Consider the following 20,748-nt stretch of genomic DNA (forward strand, 5'->3'; position numbering starts at 1 on the left):
GTTAAAGTGGGTGGGTGGGTGAATTCTTTTTTTAAAAAAAAATCATGCTGAAACCTTTTCCCCTTGACTACTTAAGACAGAGAACTATTTGAACACTGTTGTAACCAGATTAACGTTTATCCCAGTTGTACAGGATTGGACTTCTTACAGAATATAACTGAGATAGCTTTGTTCTGATTAATCTTCTGAGACCTTGGCATGAGACTTTCTCAACTGGAACAATAAAATATTGACCCTATAAAATTCCAGCTGCTAGACGTCATGTTTTTCTTTTCTTTTCCAGGCTCATTTTAGGAATGATGCTGACAACGTCCTTCCTGTCCATGTGGTTGAGTAACACAGCCTCTACTGCTATGATGCTACCAATTGCAACTGCTATTCTGAAGAGCCTCTTTGGCGATAAGGAAACATCTCAGGATCTCAGGAGGGAAAATGCAGAAAATCAAAGTAGGTCTGATTGGCTCATTCCAAGGTTACTAATAATATGGCAAATGTAAACTCATCAGTTTCTGAGGTATTACACGGGATCTGTAGGGTGTTCCTTTTGGGAGGAAGGGTGAGATATAAACAAATAATAGTAACAGCAGCTATTGTTGCTGGAAATTTGCATTTTCCTTATATGCAGAACAGCTATTTTGAGATGCTAGGGAAATATGGTTGCTTCCTCTCTCCCGCCCTCTGTTTACCTGTACACCACTAATAGAGGGTGTGTATTGGTGGATTTGCGTGAATGTCACATGATCCTATTGGGTGATGCTTGTGACATCACCCTTTAATGTCACACAGATTCCTCCACTCCAGTTGCATAATTTTATGAACTTTCTACAGTATCTTTTTTTTAAAAAAATATTTTATACTGTGCATAGTAGGATACTGTGTATAGTAGGAACAGATCAGTTGCCGAAATGATGCTGGCATGGGTCCTTCCTCCTATTCCCCAAAGTCTCTCTGTCCGTCCTTCCCTTTCCAGTCCTCATTTCTATTACAATAGTCTGCACTGAGGCAACTGCTGAAGAACTATGCACTCACACACTCATACATACACACTCACAGACTAAAGATGGGAGCAGGTGGGCTTATATCTGATCTTTGTGCTGTGGTGCTTGGATCAGAGATAACAGATCCCTGGCCCATGCCCGATGTCATATGGCATCAGGTGATTGGTAGGTCAGTGTAGTTGGCCCCAAACAGCCTTGCAATCCCAATGGAGAAGGCTGGTAGGCATATTTAGACCCACATGACAGAGGTTCTCCACCAATGCACACAACCTACACAGGAATGATTTCACTATGAAGGGGAAAGGGGGACACACAGTGGCTACATCCACATCATACATTTAAACATCTATTATATCACTTTTACAGTCTTGGCTTCCTCCAAGGAATCCTGGAAAATATGGGTTGTTAGGGGTGCTGAAAGTTGTTGGGAGACCTCTATTTCCCTCACAGAGCTAAAATTTCCAGAGGTTCGTAGGAAGAGGGATTAATTGTTAACCACACCAGGAATTGCAGCTCTCTGAGGGGAATAGGGGTCTCTAAACAACTCTCTGCATCCTTAACAAACTACAGTTCCCAGGATGCTTTGGGGGAAGCCATGACTGTAAAAGTGGTATAGTAGAGCTTGAAATGTTTAGTGTGGATGAGGCGAGTGTGTATTTAGTATTCTTCTAATTCCTTCCCTTTTATTTTTGTGGTCATGGAACTGGACCACATTTGTATTGCTTCAACAAGGAGTAAGGTTAGTGCTGCTCAATCGCTGAAGTGTAAAACATGACACTGCAAAAGTCACTGGTTCACTGAGCAGTCATAACCCTACACATGCCTCCTGCAGCAGAGTGAACAAGTCCACAGACTTTGACCACTGTGCGCTTGCCTTGTAACTTTCTGTGTGTCTTAATGTGAGGAAATGGGTAAGAGTCGGCAGCATTTCCAAATGGAAAATTTTATACTGGGAAATTTAGGGTCAAAATAGCACTCCTTGTCAGAACAGTGAGCGATAGAGTATTCCAGTGTTTAATGATCCTCATCCTGGGCTTCTGCTGAAAATGCAATAATGTAATAAAGTTTTAAGGAAGACAAAATCAAGCATTTAATCAAGGTATAGTAGCAGTAAATAAAGCTAGCTGATTTTCTGGAATCAAGAGAGAAAATAATCCCTAAATTAATTAAGAATCTTGAAAAGTCCAAATATAGCATTTACTGAAAATTTCTCTTAGTTGCTTCATAGAACTGAAATCTCATGTGATGAAGCACATGATGATATTTCCTTTTTGCCTCAACCGCCCATTTTATTGGTGATTGTTATTATGCTGATTTATTTATTTTCTTTAAAATATTTATTATTAATTGTGATTTTAATTTTATTCTTTGCTGCCCAGGGACTTTTGAGTAAATGCAGACTACAAATACTTCAAATAAATAAATGTTCCAAGAGATCCAATCTCATCGCTGTTTAGGGGACTATTCTTTTGTAGCAGACAGATATTATATAATATGAACAAATTACATGTAGTTAGATGTGTTGGTCCTTTAGAAAAAAAATCTCAGAGTGTCACAAAACAGTGAACCAATTTTCAAGTTCCCCAGAGCTCTGCTTCGGGCTGGATATTCAGGAAAATATTCAGCCTGAAGAAGAGCTCTGTGGAACTCAAAAGGTGGTTCATTACTCTATGACATTATAGGTGCTCCTATTAAAATGTACTACCCTGGATGGATTTTGTTTTAATTGTATATTACATAGCTGCCAAATGATATAAAGACCCTTTATAAATAAAATGTTTCACATGTCAGTTTTAATTATCACAGATGAATGTTGTGAATGTCTGTATTTTGTTTAATGGACATTTACAAATGAAGACTGACAGTGAAGGAGAGTATATTGAGAGTTTTTAGGCATTCACAAAAAATTGTCTTGGATTGTCAGTATTCACATGTGAATATTGACTTTCACAACATGGTAGCCATTCATGGAATAGATATAGATGTATATGGTTTTTGTAACCTTGCTCAGGTGCATTTTTCTCAATTTGGCAAGAGAACATAGTGGATCTCTGTACTGGAGGCACTAGCAGTTACCTGCTAATTCTTCCACTCTGGGCCACAGCTTAACAATATTTGGGCTGATTTATCACCCTACTGCCTTTAGCTTTGAATCCTATCTGTAGGCTTATCTCATGTTTATAATCTTACTCAAACAATTTTAAACTGGTAGACCTTTTGATGTTTACCAGTGGTGCAGAGATATAAAGCACATGAAACAATACATTTCACTTGACCAGTTAATTACTTAAAAGACTGCGAAAGCAGAGGATCTTCAGATGATCAGTGAGAACAGAAAGAGAATCAAGGGTGGTTCACTCAGTGAGAACAGAAAGAGAATCAAGGGTGGTTCACGTGTGTGTGTTGCTGTGGCATCAGATGGATTATTTAAATGTATAAATGAGCCATTTTTGAGCAGACATCATTAAGATGCTTTGAAATTGCAGTGAGGGCCACAGATCCTGGCAGTCAGAGGCAAGTCCGACATCTACATATTCTGCATGTTGGCAGGCTGCGCCCATTCCCAACTTTTTATTCTGTTGCTGTAAATCAATATGGCTGGAATGTTTCAGCTTTTACTGTTTTTGAATAGCAGCATGGTTTTCTGTAAATGTGGTTCAGGAAGTTTTTGTTTGTTTGTTTGTTTGTTTGTTTATTTATTTATTTATTTATTTTATTTTATTTATTATTTGATTTATATCCCACCCTTCCTCCCAATAGGAGCCCAGGGCGGCAAACAAAAGCACTAAAAACACTCTAAAATATCATAAAAACAGACTTTAAAATAATTAAAACAAAACGTCTTTAAAAACATTTTAAAAAAAGATTGAAAAGCATCTTTAAAAAATCATTTTTGAACTCTTTGTAAATCATTCTTTTGCAGCTTCTCTATATCAGAATAACCTTCACACAGTGCCAACTGAAATGCAGCTGCTAGCGAATGTTGACGAGTAAGTTCACACAAATATTTGCATTGGAGATTTGGAAGAGAACAGTGATCACCAAAAGTGATTCTCCCTCAGTATCATGTGTGTGAACTAAAGCTGATTACCTGGAACTAAAGCCCTATTGAACTTCTTCCTACTTATGTCTTACTCTATTCCATCCATCCTTCATGAAAGCTAGAGCATTGTATTAGCCTTGCAACAATCCTATGGGCATATGAAGCTGCTGCCTCATATACCGAGTTGTGTCATGGGTCCATATGGTTCAATATTGGCTGTACTCAGACCTAGCACAATCTGAGCCATGATCTGCCAGTAGGGATGGGGGAGAAATTTGATTCAGTTCACATTTAAATCTAATTTATCAAATTCTGAAACAGTATGAGAAGTGAAACACAGCCATCTTTGGAAAATTCACACTTATCCAAATTTTGTGATGCAGTTCTCCAACCAACCAATATTTACAAAAATGCATATATTAGGGAACAGTGTGCATAAACATGAATATATTAGTAAAAACAACATACAAATGCATTGTATTAGGAGAAGTGGCTTGCAAAAATGCATGCATTAGTCAGAATTGCCTACAAAATGTTCATGAGGATTTTTGGTGCAGATCTGAATTTACAACTGGAAAAATCAGAAACTGAGAGAACCAAAACTGACAGATCTTTCAATCCCTACCTCCCAATAAAAACAGTTAGATTGGCAGGTACCAGGCACAGGGCCTTTCCAGCCATAGCCCCAAGTTTTTAGAACTTCCTTTCCAAGGAAGTACATATGGCCTGGACACTACTCAATTTCGGCAAACACTAAAGGTATTTTTATTCCAGTCTACCTTTGGTTAATGTGTGGTGCTTGAAAAAATGAGCTGCTGGAGGTTTTAAATTAATGTTTAAGACTGTAATTTGTTTTATTTGTGGGTTGTGTGTTTGATATTTTTATGTGTTTTAACTTTTTTTTTTTGCAAACCACTTGTGAAGGCAGTATGCCCTGAAAGATGGGCTAGGATATTATTTTAATAAATAACAGAGGACTCTTAGACATCTCTACTCAGAAGTAAGGTCCATTTTAAATTCAGTGGGACTTACTTCCTAGTAATTGGGTTTAGGATTGCTGCCTAAATAATAGATAAAACCATGGTTTTAGTGCTACATGAATTAGTCTCAGGCTCATACACACCCCTCCCCTCCCCCATCTTCCAGAGTGGCCATAAGTAGAATAGAAATAATTGCTTCTGTTATCTACAAACTGTAGTTTGTTGTTATGTCTGAACTGGGAAAAACTGTTGTTAGTTTTATCTATGGTTTGTCCGAACAAGCCAAGATCATATAGCAGCTAATAATCCTAGCTTGTTTGGATAAATCAAAACAAATGAACCACAGTTCCTGGTTCAGACATAATGACAAACTGTGGGTAGTTGAAAACAGAAATGAATGAGTTTGATCTCATGTTCATGGCTTTGTCAGAAAAGAGGTGATGGGGAAGCAGGCATGTGAATGTAACGCTAAACTATGATCCACCATCCTGTCCAAATGAGGCCATTGTCTACCTTGGTAGTGATTCTCTAAGCTCTTGAGTAGTGGCCTTTCCCAAGCCATGCTACTGTCAACCATAAATGTCAGGGACTGAACCTGAAACCTTCACCAAACTAACGATGTGCTCTGCGTCCAAGGTGCTCTGCACTCTTCCCCAAGTCCATCTTTCTACTGGGGTCTCTAGGATGACCAGATTACCAGGACTCTAGTACCTTTCATAGTTGAATCAAAGAAAGGATTTGGATAGATGCAGTTTGTTCTGCAGAGGACAGAAAATCTGTACTTGCTAAGATTCCTTCTTCTATGCATATATTAAAGGTGCAGGAACCATACCCATCCCATCATTTAAAAGTTAGTCAACCTCTGTCTCTGATTTCTCCAAAAACAAACAGACAAACAAACGTGAGAAAATGGTGGTGGTGCAATTCACCCTTAAGTGAGGATATGACCCATCCACTGAAGACCAGTGAATCCCTTGTCAGTTTATTTGCAAAAATAATCTGCTATGGAAGCTAAAACAAATAAGCGAGCCCCAAGTTTTGTGGAAAATGACAAATGTCAAGAGTTGTCTTTCGTTATGTTTTAAAGAAAAGACTTGGCTGAAGAGAAAGAAGTTGCAATCGAAGTTTCCTCAGATGTAAGGAAGGAGGAAGAGCACAAGAAGAACATATGGAAAGGCTTCCTCATTTCGATCCCTTATGCTGCCAGTATTGGTGGAACAGCAACGCTGACAGGAACAGCACCAAATCTCATTCTTTCGGGACAGCTCAAGAGGTGGGGTGGAGGGGACTGAACACAGTGGTATTGATACTACATGTACATGAGGTTTGCCAAGCTATGTGTCAAGAATGGCACACTGCTCTCAACTAGTAAAAATGTGGCTCCCGGGCAATGTGGAAGAAAAACAAGGAGACATCTTTGTAACTATAGTCACCTTCTTCATACAGTATATATTATTATTATTATTATCACATTTATTTATATACCGTATTTTCCACAGATACATATATGCTCAAAGCAGTTCAAACAAACAGTCCAAATGCTGTAGCACAATACATAATAAAAAGTATAATCACTACAACATTAAGAAAATACAAAGTATAAATGAGCATAAAGCATAACAATAAAGCTAAAGCAAAAATATTTAAAAAACCAACCTCCAAACTGATATAAAAATCTCTTCTATCCCCCTGACCCTTATGGCTCATCCCAAAGGGCCAGAAAGTCTTCTGAAAGAAGCTGCGTTTGAAGGTTTCCAAGGCTGGAGGGTGGGGCGACGAAGGTGGAAATAGCCCTCCCCTGATGACAAACAGAGTCTCTTTCCCCGTATCCCCTCCTATATATGTGAAAGGATCCTCACATGATTATTGTGGAGCAGGGCCCTGCCCCTGAACATGCACAGTTTCCTGTTCCAATGCATACATGTAAGTTGTCCCTCATGTTACAGAGGCCCGACTGTCCTTATCTAAAAGTCAGGCATTTAGTGTCACTGTGGCACGCTCTTCTAGCAAAGATTCAGCAGGCATCCTCACATCTGACTTTCAGACCTCTTCAAGACTTTGTTTATGTTGACAAGCCTATGCAGTTTTTTAAAAAGATTCTTGAGTAGCCAGTTATTTTAATGATTGATTGGCACTGCTTTTAAAGGGTTTTTATGCTGGACTGTGTGAGCCCCTTATTACAGATTTTGGCTACTCCTGGCATATTGTATATTCACATCTTAAACATCACATCTGGAATGTGTATGTCACATGCTAGTCTTGGTCGCATATTTCAGATACTTTCTTCAGTTTATCCAAAGGGGTTTCCCCACCTTACATTAATCAGCTTTTCTCTTCTCAAAGCTTTTTTCCAGGGTGTGACGTTGTGAATTTTGGCTCCTGGTTTGTGTTTGCATTTCCCTTAATGTTGCTGTTCCTTTTTCTTGGATGGCTCTGGATCTCTTTTCTTTATGGATGTATTAACTTAAGGTACTGTTATGTCTGATTTATTTGTATTCTTAAGCATTGCTTCCAGCTGGAGTCAAAGTAACCAGTTGGGTCCTTATTGAAAATCTGATGGATTTTCTTCTGCTGACTGTGGAAGACCTCTACCTTTAGGAGGGAGGAACATGTGTTTTTTGGATGCTTGGATGAAAGCATCCAAAACCAAATTAAAGAAGAAATAAAAACGAGAGCCTCCTAGATCAGTGGTTTTCCAACTGGGCTTCAGCTCTGGTGCAGTGGAGATCACAGAACGTGTGAATTAGTGACTCCATTACCAGATCAAAAGTCTCTAGAGGCCACATTTGAGAAACCCTGTCCTAGACTGTTATATCAGTCAAAATGAATAGAAAAACACATCATACGGAGTTAACAAAAAGCAGCTTGCTGGGTTGGGCAGAGCTGCTATGCTAGCTTACTGGCAGGTGGGTCACTTGTGCTTACTGGGAGAAAGAGGGGTGCTGGGCCTCTGAGTCCCACCCCTTTCACTTATACTTTCATGGGAGACTCATTCTCATTCAGGATCCCTGTGGAGGTGCCCTGACGCCTGAGTGGTGATCTCATTGCCCTATACAAAGGTCCTTTAGGTGATGTGTGCCAGTACAACTTTGTTGAGATCCACAGAGTTTTGCTAATTTGCTGTAATGAGGACAGAGTTCAAAGAATGTGTTTTTTTAAAAGCATTTTGTTGCTAATTCTACTACTTACTGAATTCCTTGGTCGTTTGGGCCTGGGTGTATTACACGTGCAAAGTTCATGATCGCAAACAGAGATTTGTACACTTAATTCCATGGTGAGGTCTTGTTTTCAATATCTTTCAGGGATAATACTTGTGCTTCATCAGTTATGTAGGTTTAGATATAAAGTCCATAGTTGGAAATTTGGCCCAGAACGTATTACATTTGACAAGGATTAAACTTCAGTGATTGCTTAACACAGTATGTTTAATCTGTAACTGAGCAGTAACATAGTTTTATTGTAAATCTTTCGCTAATCTGGGTACTTACAACATCCTTTCCAACCTCCCCAGACTCCTTCATTTGGAGAGTTTCAAATAGAGGCATTTCTAGTGAGTTAGAAGAAGTTTAAAGCCAGTCTTTTACAGTTTTTAGGCACAGCCATTATAACAGCCATTATCTGTTTACTGCACACATTATGCTGTTGTTGTTAAAATGCATTTTGACATTCCATAGCCCACTATTAAACCTGCAAAGCTGTATGAATTCCATCAAATATATAGTCCATTGAGGTACCTGTGTTTTTCCCATCAGCAAGGCTAATAGCGTGAGAGGTGCAGTTAAAATCAGAGAAACAATGCAGGGGAATCCACTATTGGAAGCAGTATGCTTCTGTATATAAGTTGCTGAGAACTTATTGTTGCTTACAAATGGGGAGAGTGCTGTTGTATCAGGTCCTGTTTGTGGGCTTCCTATAGGCATCTGGTTGGCCACTGTGAGAAGAGGATGCTGGACTAGATAGCTTTTGGGTGATCCAGCAGGAGTCTTCTTATATTCCTGTGAACATGTTACTACAAATTATATTGCTACTATTGCTATTAGTAGTTTATATAGCACTATTAATGAGCAAAGTGCTTTACACATTTTTTTAATATTGTTAATCCACTCAGCAGAATAGATTGGACACTATCCTCATTTTACAGATAGGAGAACTGAGGCCAACAGAGAGAGATTTGCCCAAGTCCATCCATAGAGTTTTATTGATGAGTAGAGATTTGAACTCAGATCGCATAGGTCAAATTAAAAAAACAGTGTGCACTGTGGTACCGTGGTGTGTACTGGGGTACAGTGGTTATTTCTGTTTAGCTTGTTTAATTGTTTTGGAAGGAGTTTCTTGATGTTTAAGGCCTCTTTAAAAAAGTAAAACTGGGTAAGGAAAAAACATACTTCCATCGCAAATAGATTTCCCCTGTGATCTCATTTTTTTTAATCAAAGAAGCTGCCAATTTTGTTCAAATAATCAAACAACATTTTTCTCAAGAATGTTCTTCATATTTGTAAGTTTTGACTGATCCCATGCATTTGGTAGATGATATGTGTTTGATAGAATCAATGTAGCTTTGTAGGTTTAATGGAAATCTAAAGTATGTCAGAAGTGTATTTAATACCATGACGCTGTTAACATGAAAATCATTCAGGATGGAACCGTCTTTCATATGCACTCATAATAATGTTGGGCAGAGATGGGTGGAAGAGGAGGATAGGTCAAATGACCATTAGAGTTGCCTATTTAAGAAGCTTAGCTTCACGATAAATGGAAGCACATTAATATTTCAGCCTTTGCACCTCAATTTTTTTAATATTTCATATTATCATCAGTGTTTTGCATAATTAGACTAGCCAGAAACTGTGAGTAATGCCTAAGAAATGGAGCTGTCCTGCACTTTGACATCCTCTGCATCTGAAATCTGACAATGCCTATCTCTAGAGAGGATGCATGGCGGTGATGAATTACTGCAGAAGACAGAATGAATTTGGCCTGATTTTTAAGATGAATCATTCCTGTGAATGCAGGCTTTGATGGCTCTTCTGTGACTGCGGGGGAACTGAGTATCTCTTGCATAAGACCAACAAAAGACAGTCACCTTTGTGGATAGGATGAGAAATGGGGAAATAGTTTGGCTTATCATGTTGTGTGAACCAGGCCAATATATACATACAATAAACAAAGTAATTCTCTTTTCCAGCCAATGGAATATATGCATTGTAGTGCTGAGGAGATTGTTCCATAGTGCCAGTATTTCTCCCCTCTCCTCCCCCCATGTGCTGTTCTGGGGGTTCTCCTGACCATCCAGAGCAGATTTGAGGAGGTGATGGGAACATGCAGGGTGGAGGAGAGGTGGGGAAGTCCCGCTGCGCTAGTGGGGATCATTGCGCCGGCTGAATTTGGCCCAGTGGCTCCTGAAGTGGCATACATTTAAAAACAAAATTAACACCACATTGGCACAATAAAGTTAAAGCTGCAAAAACATTCTAAAACCTGTAGCCTGCAACAACAGCAAGGAAGTATAGAGTCAAAAGCTCTCCTAAAAGTAATTGTCTTAAATCCACTGATGATCCATAAACTCCACAAGACAGTTTTATGAATAATTATGAATGAAAGTGTTTAAGAATGTGTGAACAAAGCATTTTCCCCTCTTTCTCTTGTTGTTGTCAGTTGCTGCAGAAAGAAGAAATCGGAGATAAGGGCTGATGCAGAAGACAGAGCCAGGGCAGTAATAAGGGATGACTATCAGAAACTGGGACCAATAAAGTAAGTTACAATGAAAGCAATACAAGGATCAATCAAGAGGGAGAAAATATCAGGGAGAAAGAGGCAGCAGGGTGAGTGAGAGTGAAGATAATACTGAGATTTCTGTTCCATCACAGTGAAGAACATAACAGCCTGGATCAGGCTACCTAGCTGTGCATTACTTTGCCAGTGACTGGACAGAGGCCATGAGGAAAGCAACCTGACCTCATCCATTAACCAAAGAAGGAGCAGCTGTAGGGAAGCTTTGCCCTTCTTGCATAAAAAAACACTCTGCTTCAACTGCTAGCTACCTAGGACTGCAAAGCAGAAGGGAGGGAAATTCTGATCTTTGCCATCAGCCAGGTGAACTGTGGCTACTGGGAGGCTGCTGCCCCTAAGAACATAAGAAAATGAGTGCAAGAGCACTCTCCCCTCCTATCGTTTCCAGCAACTGGTTTTCAGAAGCATATCACCTCTGACTATGGAGGCAGAACATAGCCATCATGGGTAGCAGTCACTGATAGCCTTATCCTCCATGAATTTCTCTAATCCTCTTTTAAAGGCTTCGAAGTTGGTGGCCATCACTGCCTCTTGTGGGAGCAAATTCCATAGTTTAACTCTGTGTTGTGTGAAGAAGTACTTGCTTTTGTCAGTCCTGAAACTTCCAACATGCAGCTTCATTGGATGTCCACAAGTTCTAGTCCATGAATTCTATCAGAGAGAGAGAGAGAATCTTGTCTTTACACACTTTCTCTATGCCATACATAATTTTATACAATTCTACCATACTTTTTTTTGCCTTTTCTTTAAACTAAAACGCGCCAAATGTTGCAACCTTTGCTTGTAGCAGAGTTTGCTCCATCCCCTTGATCATTTTGGTTGCTCTTTTGTTGGTTGCCTTACCTCCCAAGTAGACCATCAAGGCAAGGAAAAGACCAGCCGGACCTCATCCATGAGCCAATGAAGGAGCACCTGATCCAGTACTAGTTTTTCCTTCTGGAAGATAAAGTTTCTGGAAAACTTTCCTATGCAAATTAGGCTGATTTGCATAGAGTAATTTGTATCGGAAAATGTTCCGTTTGCACTGGAAAATTTTCTGAGATCAGATTTAGCTTGCTTATTTTACTTGTACTTAGCAAACCAAGCTAAAAACTTTGAAACTGCTGAGCTTGCCTGATGTTGTATTTGTAATAGGCTTCCATTCATTGTTACTAATGAATTTATGAAGCAGAAACCTTTCTGTGGGGAAAAATCAAACACTGGAAAAATTTCTGCCCCGTATCACTGGCAGAAGCAAGTGGTTGCTGTGTACTCTGGCAGCCAAGAGTAAAGTGTGCTTTTCGATACACTGTTGCAGTGAGGGCAGAACTTGCTCACCACTCTTGCCACTTCCTATGGACAGGAGTCTTATAAAGTGAAGGATGCAATGTGTTTCTTTGTGTATTTGCAGTATGCAAGCCCTCCCTCCACATGCCCCTAACCCATCGCATCAGTGGACAGCTTGCTAGTTAAAAGTAATAATGCACACATATTTTGTGTATTTCCCTAAAACTTTGAAGAGATTGACTTTTTTATGGTAGGCTGTGTACACACCACACATTTACATCACATTTAAAGCATATGGCTTCCCCCCAAGAATCCTGGGAACTCTAATTTTACCCATTACAGCACTACAATTCCCAGCACACTTTACAAACAACAAACTAAGGTAACATGCTTTAAATGTGTGTGTACAGCTGAAGGGTGGTAATGATGGCAGAGCTACCCATGGGTGCCAACCTCATGTTTCTCTTGTAATACTAATGTGGGCATTAGGTAGAGGAAGAGTTGGTGGATAGAAGAGGGGTTTTTTTAACTTTCCCCCTTTTACTGTCTCCCCTGCCTATTTTCAGGCTGCTTCTCCTCCCCCTCAGTTGGCTTCTGCAATTATGAGTAAACTGCTTGGGGTGGGGGATGACCTTCAGGACAGGGAGGCGGAGATTACAGGGGAGAATCAGTGTGTGTGGGGATGGGGGGAACAGAGATAGCAGAGCATTCTGACAGAAACAGGACCAGAAATGGTCAGTGTTTGCATATTCGGCCATTGTCTGAAACAAAAAGCAATCCAATGAATACAATTGGTATTCACTGTTTGTTTTTAATCCACAAATAAATACGTAATTGATTAAGGCCCCCCCACACACACACACAGTTTCATAGTATTTCCTTTGCACTGAAATGACTGGTGTGGAATAATGTTATGGCAATGTAATTAATTACGTAATCAGCTACATAAAATTCTGCCATAGTGGACAGCAAGACAGATTGTGTAATTTTTGCCAGAAGCCAAACTACAGCAGAACAGAAACAGCATTGCATGTGACAAACACAGGTTGGAACAGATATTACTTCTTACATCTCTAGTGTGGGAAGGGTTAAGCACACTCTTCTTTCCTAAACACAGCTGTGTGTGAGCACATCCCCAGAGATGTTGCCTCATGAAACTCAGATTTGGGAACACACATTTGCCAAAGTAACAAATGGTCCCACCTTGTGTGATAATTAAAGATTTTGTGATAATTGACTTCCGGGAAGGGTGACTTAGCCTGTGCCTGCTTTTGAGACGGGCTCCTGCCTCAAAAGAAGCTTATTCAGATATATCAGTCAGTTTTTTCTTTTTTTTTTGACTGATTAAACTTCTCCCGGGTAGGGAGAAACGAAGAGATTAACCTTAAAGCCTATTTTTGTTGGGACGACCAGATCTCATTAATTTATGGGACGAGGTCCAGCCGACGAAGGTGGGACGGATTTTCAACAGCAAGCTCTATCTGTTAAAGCGAACGTTCATCTTATCTTCTAAGAGAGAACGCACTAACAGGCAAGCACCCTTCTTTCTATATTTTTCTTTTACTTGACTTAAATTGTTGCTGTTTAAAAGAGATTTGCCAGATTGATCGGTTTTTGACATCTCACTGGGGAGCCGTAACTTCTCTCTGCTACGCACTAATTAATAGCTTATCTCTGTTTTTGTTGCAAAAAGCTGTCCTGGATTTGCATTCTAAAGATACACACAGAAGAGGGATTTCTATTCCAGATTTTTATTTTGAAAAATATTATACTGTTTTGAGACTACTCTCTTTTTGGTCTATTTTATTTTGACGAATCTGTTTCTTGACGATTGCCATTAATTGCTTCGATCCTGGGAACTGCATTTTGTTTACTTAACTATTGGAGAGATAAGGCTGTCTGCTCTGTTTATACTGTGATGTCACCAAGTTTGGAGTATTAACCCAATTGTTGCTGAAATAAGAAGTGGTTTTCCTATATTTTTCTTTTAAAATGGCAATTAAGAAAGTGGCTGAGAATCTGGAAATAACTATGTTTCAGAGAATAATGAATGAGATTGAGATAACGAAAATTGAATTGAGTAAAATGAAGCAGGAGATTAAAGATATAAGGGTCCCTGTGAGAGAGGTGACCCTGGAAGGGGTCCCTGTGAGAGAGGAGACCCCGGAGATTGGAATAGGGGTCCCTGTGAGAGAGGAGACCCTGGAGACTGGAATAGGGGTCCCTGTGAGAGAGGAGATCCCGGAGATTGGAACAAACGTGGAACAGGAACAAGATTTGGAGTCTATGGACTTTAGAAATAAAATCTATTGTTTGGAACTCAATGTTATCTCTGAAGAAATTAATGAAGATTCTAGAGATAAAGTTATCAATGGCATGGATTATCTTCTGGACTGGAATGATGTGATGGAGCCCAATATAGAGAAAATCTATGGAATTAACTGCAGCCATGTGACAATGGAAAAACTTTTAAGAGATGACCCAGTGTATTTTGAAAAAAAGAACAGAGATATGATTTTACAGCAGTATTTCAGCAACTTATTCAGAATGGATGGCAAGAAAATATTTGGGATAGAGGTAATTTCCATCAGACTCTTATTATATGACTATGGCTTTGACAGCAAGATTATTATGGAATACTGATAATGGAAGATTGGATATTGAAATTACTGGACTTAACAAGACTACTGAAGATAGAAGATGGAAAATGGAACTAATAGAGATAATAGAACAATGGCTACTGAAATTACTGAACCTAACAGATTCTGATGTGATGGATTAATTGAAATGTTTATTTTGACTATGGTTATGACAATAAGATTATCATAATTAGTAATGAGATGGATTAATCGATATGCTTATCTGGAAAAAAAAAATTGATAGATATATTTCTTAAAGAATTGAAACCTCTCTTTGACTTTTTGTGGAAAGAATAAAGTAATGTTTATGAGATTTGATGATTAAGTAAGATAACTACTGGAGGAAAGTGATTTTATAATATGACTTAAGAGACAGGATTGCTATATATTATAGACTTATAACTGATTTGATCTTTGACAAATGGGAAGTCAATATTTTACTCTTTATTTTTTTTTTTGTTTTTTTGTTTTTTTTTTTTCTTCTTTTCTTTTTTTCTTTTTGTTTAACTATTTTTGATTTTGTTTTTTGTCTTTGAATGTTTTATGATTTTGTCTTGTATGTTTTATGAAAATCTGAATAAAAATTATTGAAAAAAAAAAAAAAAAGATTTTGTGATAATTGTTTTGTTTGTCTTTTAGTCCGCCCATGGTTAGTGTCCGTGGATCATGGATGGGGAATCCATGGCCTTCCAGGGTTTTTTGTTTCCCAACTCCCATCATCCCTGACCGTTAGCCATGTTGGCTGGGACTCTAATGGTGTTTCAAGTCCAGTAATTTCTGGAGGGCCACAGGATGGCCACCCTTGCATTAGATGTCCTCTCCTTTTTTGCATTTTATCACTTATGATATGATAAACCTCTGTCATATCTCTTTCCTTAAAGCTTTTTGGTTTTAGTTTTCATAAATGCTTCAGCTTTCAATTACTTTTGTTGTAGCTCAAGGAAAGTTTAGCTCAAGGAAAGTTTAGCTCAAGTCATATCTCTGAACCAAATCTCAAACTGCAGAGTCAACTGGAGACTTCACAGTTGACGATGGGTTGCTTAATTACTTCTGCTAAATTATTTAAACAAGGAATAAACTCATTTTCTAATTAGCCAGACCAGTGAATTTTGAAAATTTGTAGTGCACTCATATGAACAATCCCACATAAAAATGAAGTAGCCAAGACTTCATGAATAATAATTTATGTAATGATTGTGAGAGCTAGAACAGTTCTACACAGATTGCAAATGGGAAATAAGGGGAAATTAAATTATTTAATGTAGATCATTCCTTTCATTTTCATATTTAGTCGGTGCTAATGATTTCTTTAAAATGCGCTTTCAACAGCTGTTTTTATATTTGAGAACACACAAATAAGGAGGTACTGTAGACATAGGGCTAAGTTCTATGCAAAGTAGACCCATTGAAATTAATGAATCTAGGTTAGTCATGTCTATTAACTTCAATGGGTTTACTCTGAGTAGGACTAACACTGAATACCATGCATAGTTCTGACTGAGTTGGATTAGTTAAAGAGGATTAGATCAATTCATGGAGGAAAGGGCTATCAATGGCTACTAAGCCATGATGGTTGTGCTCTGCCTCCATAGGCGGAGGCACTATGCTTCCAAATACCCATTGCTGGAAACCAGAGGAGGGGAGAATGTGTTTGCACTCAGGTCCTGCTTGCAGGCTTCCTGTGGGCATCTGGTTGGCCACTGTGAGAACAGGATGCTAGAGTAGATGGACCACTGGCCTAATTCAGTGGGCTCTTCTTATGTTCTCCTTGCTAGCTTCTGTTACGCAGTTTGTTGGCACTGACATTAAATGTGGTTATGGCTGACCAGGATTTCCTATAAATCATCAGAATCTTGTGGCACCTTAAAAACTAACAAATTAGTTAGTTCATAAGTCTTCATGAGTCCATCTCTGTGACAAGGTCTCTAGTCCATGAAAGCTTATATTGGCTCTGCATGCACCATACATCTAAACACATTTGAAACACATTATTTCCCCCAAAGAATCTTGGGAACTGTAGTTTTTTTTAAAAAGGGTGCTAGAAATTGTAGCTCCATCAGAGCTGCAGTTTGTGGGATTCCTTGGGGGAAGCAATGTGCTTTAAATGCATGGTGTGTATGTAATCAATTTGCCCTTTAAACCAGATTTGGAAAGCACAGATAAGGAAGAGAGGGGAATTCTGTCCAAAGGGGAAGGAAGTACACATTCCAGATGCTGCTTTCCAATTTACTACCCCCATTTAACAGAGAGAAAGTTAGACCATACAGAAGATCAAACATCCCTAAATTGAGCTGATTTACCCTGGATTAGCTTGATCAACTGCCACATCCCACCAAGGGGTGACCATTTTAACTGCCAGCATGTGGTTAAGTGGTTGTCTATAACAGCTCAATGTTACATCTGCACTGCTCTTTATTATTGTTATTTATTAATTAAATTAACAAGAGACAAAACACTAACAACTTTTTAAATCTCAAAAACAAAACATCTTAAAAAGCAATTCCAGAACAGATGAAAACTGGGATAAGGTCTCTACTTAAAAGGCTTTTTAGTGGAACTATTTACTATAGTAGCGTGGCCACTTACACGTCACCACAAAAAAAGAGGACAAAAGAGGGAAACATTTGCATTAAAATGTGCATGTTTTAATTTATATATGTAAGTGCAAATTTAGATGTAAATTAAAATTCCACAGATGGCAAGCCAATAAATTTCCCAAACTACCTCCAAATAAATTCTTCAGTTATTTTGTGCACCACCCGCAGATCGACTTGGATCAGTTCCTCTTCAGTTAATGTCGTCCACTTATTGTTCTCTCCCCCCCCCCAATATATTAAATTCAAAATAAATGAGATGCATGAATGGTAGGGTGGGTGTGGCAGCCAGCGGGTGGCATTTCTTCTTTGTTCTACAGCCCACCTTTGCCTCTGCAAGCAGGACCCAGTTCCAAATAGTTAGGGTGTTGGACTGTGACCTGGGAGGCCAGAGTTCAAATCTCCACTCAGCCATGAAGCTCACTGGGTGACCAAACTCTCACACAGCATTGTTGTGAGGATAAAATGGAGAGGGAAGAACTATGTATGCCATCTTGAAGTCCTTGGGGGAAATGTGGCATATAAATGCAGATATAAATAAATGCCCCAAGCCTGGACTCCCTGTCTAGGAGCTGCAGTTCATGCTCTGTCCATTTCCCATGGCCAATGGCTTCCTTCTCAGTAAACATGCAATGGATTGGGCCTCCCCACACTCAGGGAAGGGCACGCTGGGGGTTATCCTTGCCCACCTCTGCTCAGTCACTGCTGCTGTATTTGAAGCTGGTGAGGCCCAGCACTCTGGCTCACAGTGCATTCCCTGCTGTGCTGCCCTCCCAGGCATCTTGGGTGGCATCAAGATTAGACTATTGTTATGCTTTCTATGCAAGTCTCCCTTTGAAGACTCTTCAGAACTGTTTATTAGTTCAGAATACTGTAGCTCACGGTGACACAAACATTTTAAACCTATTCTACAGTGATTACATTGGCTACCGGTATGTTTCTGGGACCAATTCAAGATTTTGACGTATAAAGCCCTAGACAGACTGGGTCTAGAGGACAGAGTGTGTTTTCCCCCATATAAACTCCTTGTCCCTATGCTGTGAGATCTGATGAGAAGGCCCAGCTCATAGTTCATCATTTAGTGATCCAAGACTGACATTTATGAGGAGCAGGGCCTTCTCATTAGTTGCCTCAGTAATGTGAAATGCACCCCTCTGGGATGTGTGCTTGTCACCATCATTGGCTTTCGAAAAGTAACAAAAAATTGTCTGTTCCATTTAGCCTTTGAGATTATAGTCTGATAAAACTGCTGCAGGCCAGTTTTAATCGTTCATTTTGTTTCTTTGCTTTCTTAGTTTTAAAGGTTGTATTGTTATTTTTCAAAAGCAGTACATAAACACTGCACAATAAATAAATCAAGGGAAACTGAACATATCTAGGGGTAGGGGGGAAATGCTTAAAAAGATTTCACCATTAGTAAAAAGCTATGAAATATTAGTCTCCACATTCACGCCATTATACACCAGCAACCTGCAAAGTGTCATTGTAAGAATCAAAGGCCCTTTTTCATTCTAAGAGCACAGAAAGTCTATTAAACCAGCCACTGCCAATTTGATTAGCAACTCCAGATTTCTTGCAAATGGTTTATGTATCTCTCCTTCCTTAAATCTAATGTTTTGTTTCATTATTTGGTTCCTAATCTTTGTTAGAGACACAAAACCAAGAATAGTAGAATATAATTTAATGATGCCCCTTCAAAGTACTCTGTTATAAGGCAGCTTTCTTGCCCTACCCCTCCTCAGCATCCAAATACTGAAATTTTAAATAATTGTTTTATGATTTTCCATTTTTTTGTAGAACGTGCTATACTCATGTTAAACACAAGCTCTTTTTTCATGCCTTGAAAAACCATGGGTACCGAATGTATAGAGGGGGAAGAGGGATTGTGCCCACTGTCACTACCTTGGCCACCATGTGTTAATTAATTAATAATTAAATAAATAATGCGCACAGAGCTTTTGCACATCTCTGTATGTAGGCTCTGTGTATGTAGTTGGAAACCCTGTAAAATGCAGGGTCTTCAATAGCACAGAAAGAGCTGGCCAGTATGAACTATGTTTAATGGGAGTGGGAATAGCAAGAGTGAATATGCTTCACATATATAATAACTTTCTCAGGCACATGGGGGCGGGGAAGGTGCTGTCCCTGTCTGATGCTTGTTCTTTTGAATGCTTAAACAGAGTCCACCATATGCACACAGAGCTGTTTGCATGTGATTGGGATCTCGATGTGTGCCAGTGGTACTTGCAGAGGCCCTGTTCAGATAAAAAAAGTGTAGACCAGGAGCAGATCCTGCCTGTCCCCCTGCCACTGAGAGATAAATGCCTATAATGGGCTAATATCCATGGTCATTGAATCTTGAAACCTCCCACATATGATTACTCTTCTGTTTTGATTGCATTCATTATTTTTTAAAAAACCATCAAGTTTAGCAACCATGTGTTTCTTCTTATTACACAGTTTAGGAAAACAGGAACGAGCCTTATGTTGAGTCAAACCCTTGGCCCATCTAGCTCAATATTTGTCTGCATAGACTGGGAGTGGTTCTTTGGGGTTTCAGACAGTTTCTCTCTCCCAGCCCTACCTGGAGATGTTGGAGATTGAACCTGGGTCTTCCTGTATGCAAGCCAGATGCTCTGCCATCCTGTTCTTCAACCTTGGGCCTCCAGATGTTGTTGAATCACAGCTCCTATAATCCTTGGCCATTGGCTAAGCTGGCTGGAGTTGATGGGAGTTGTAGTCTGACAACATCTGGAGGATCCAAAGTTGAAGAACAGTGCTCTACCACATAGTTATGCTATTGGAAATCGTATCTATTAACTGTAATGAGTGCAGAGATAAGCTAAAACAAATATATCTACACACACACACACACACACACACACATTTTAAAAAATTCCTCTATGAACTTCAGGGTTAGAAAAGGTGTTGATACTTGGATTATCATTTGATTCATAAAAATCCCAAGGCTATTTATGCATTTTATTGTGAAACAGATTTTCTCTTTTGCATTGCACAACATCTTCAATCTTACTCAAATTTCCATCTGTTGGTTCCAGCTGAACTCAAGCAAGACTCAGGAAAATAATGTCTTCATTACAATGGCTCACTGCATTTCCTTCCCCTACAGGTTTGCTGAACAGGCAGTACTTGTACTTTTCTGCTTATTTGCCATCCTGCTCTTCTCCAGGGACCCTAAATTCATCACAGGCTGGGCAAGTTTATTCACACCCGGGTAGGACTTTTCTTTCAGTTTATTTCTCACAGTCCTGTGTTCTTTTTTTTTTATAATTTTTTTTTATTCAAATTTTTCAAAAGACAAACAAAACAAAGTCAAACAACAGTCCTGTGTTCTGATACTTGGTCTTTTTTTCCCCTCCTCCCCTACCTCTCCCAAAATCAGGAATTAAATTTTACTTTCAGATGTAAGCAATTAGA

General features: G+C 39.2%; 1 protein-coding gene across 2 annotated transcripts in view; it reads left to right on the forward strand.

Annotated features, from left to right (window-relative positions):
- The window catches only part of SLC13A3 (solute carrier family 13 member 3), an 83,329-nt gene that overhangs the window by 39,629 nt on the left and 22,952 nt on the right, over nt 1-20,748 (forward strand). For both annotated transcript variants that reach the window (XM_061631397.1, XM_061631398.1), the window contains exons 3-8: nt 284-447; nt 3,922-3,988; nt 6,109-6,294; nt 7,365-7,490; nt 10,677-10,772; nt 20,441-20,545. In XM_061631397.1, coding sequence (XP_061487381.1) covers nt 284-447; nt 3,922-3,988; nt 6,109-6,294; nt 7,365-7,490; nt 10,677-10,772; nt 20,441-20,545 — 744 coding nt within the window. The remainder of the gene's footprint in view (nt 1-283; nt 448-3,921; nt 3,989-6,108; nt 6,295-7,364; nt 7,491-10,676; nt 10,773-20,440; nt 20,546-20,748) is intronic.

The sequence above is a fragment of the Rhineura floridana genome, chromosome 6 (genome assembly GCF_030035675.1).
Source record: "Rhineura floridana isolate rRhiFlo1 chromosome 6, rRhiFlo1.hap2, whole genome shotgun sequence".
In the NCBI taxonomy this organism is placed as follows: domain Eukaryota; kingdom Metazoa; phylum Chordata; class Lepidosauria; order Squamata; family Rhineuridae; genus Rhineura; species Rhineura floridana.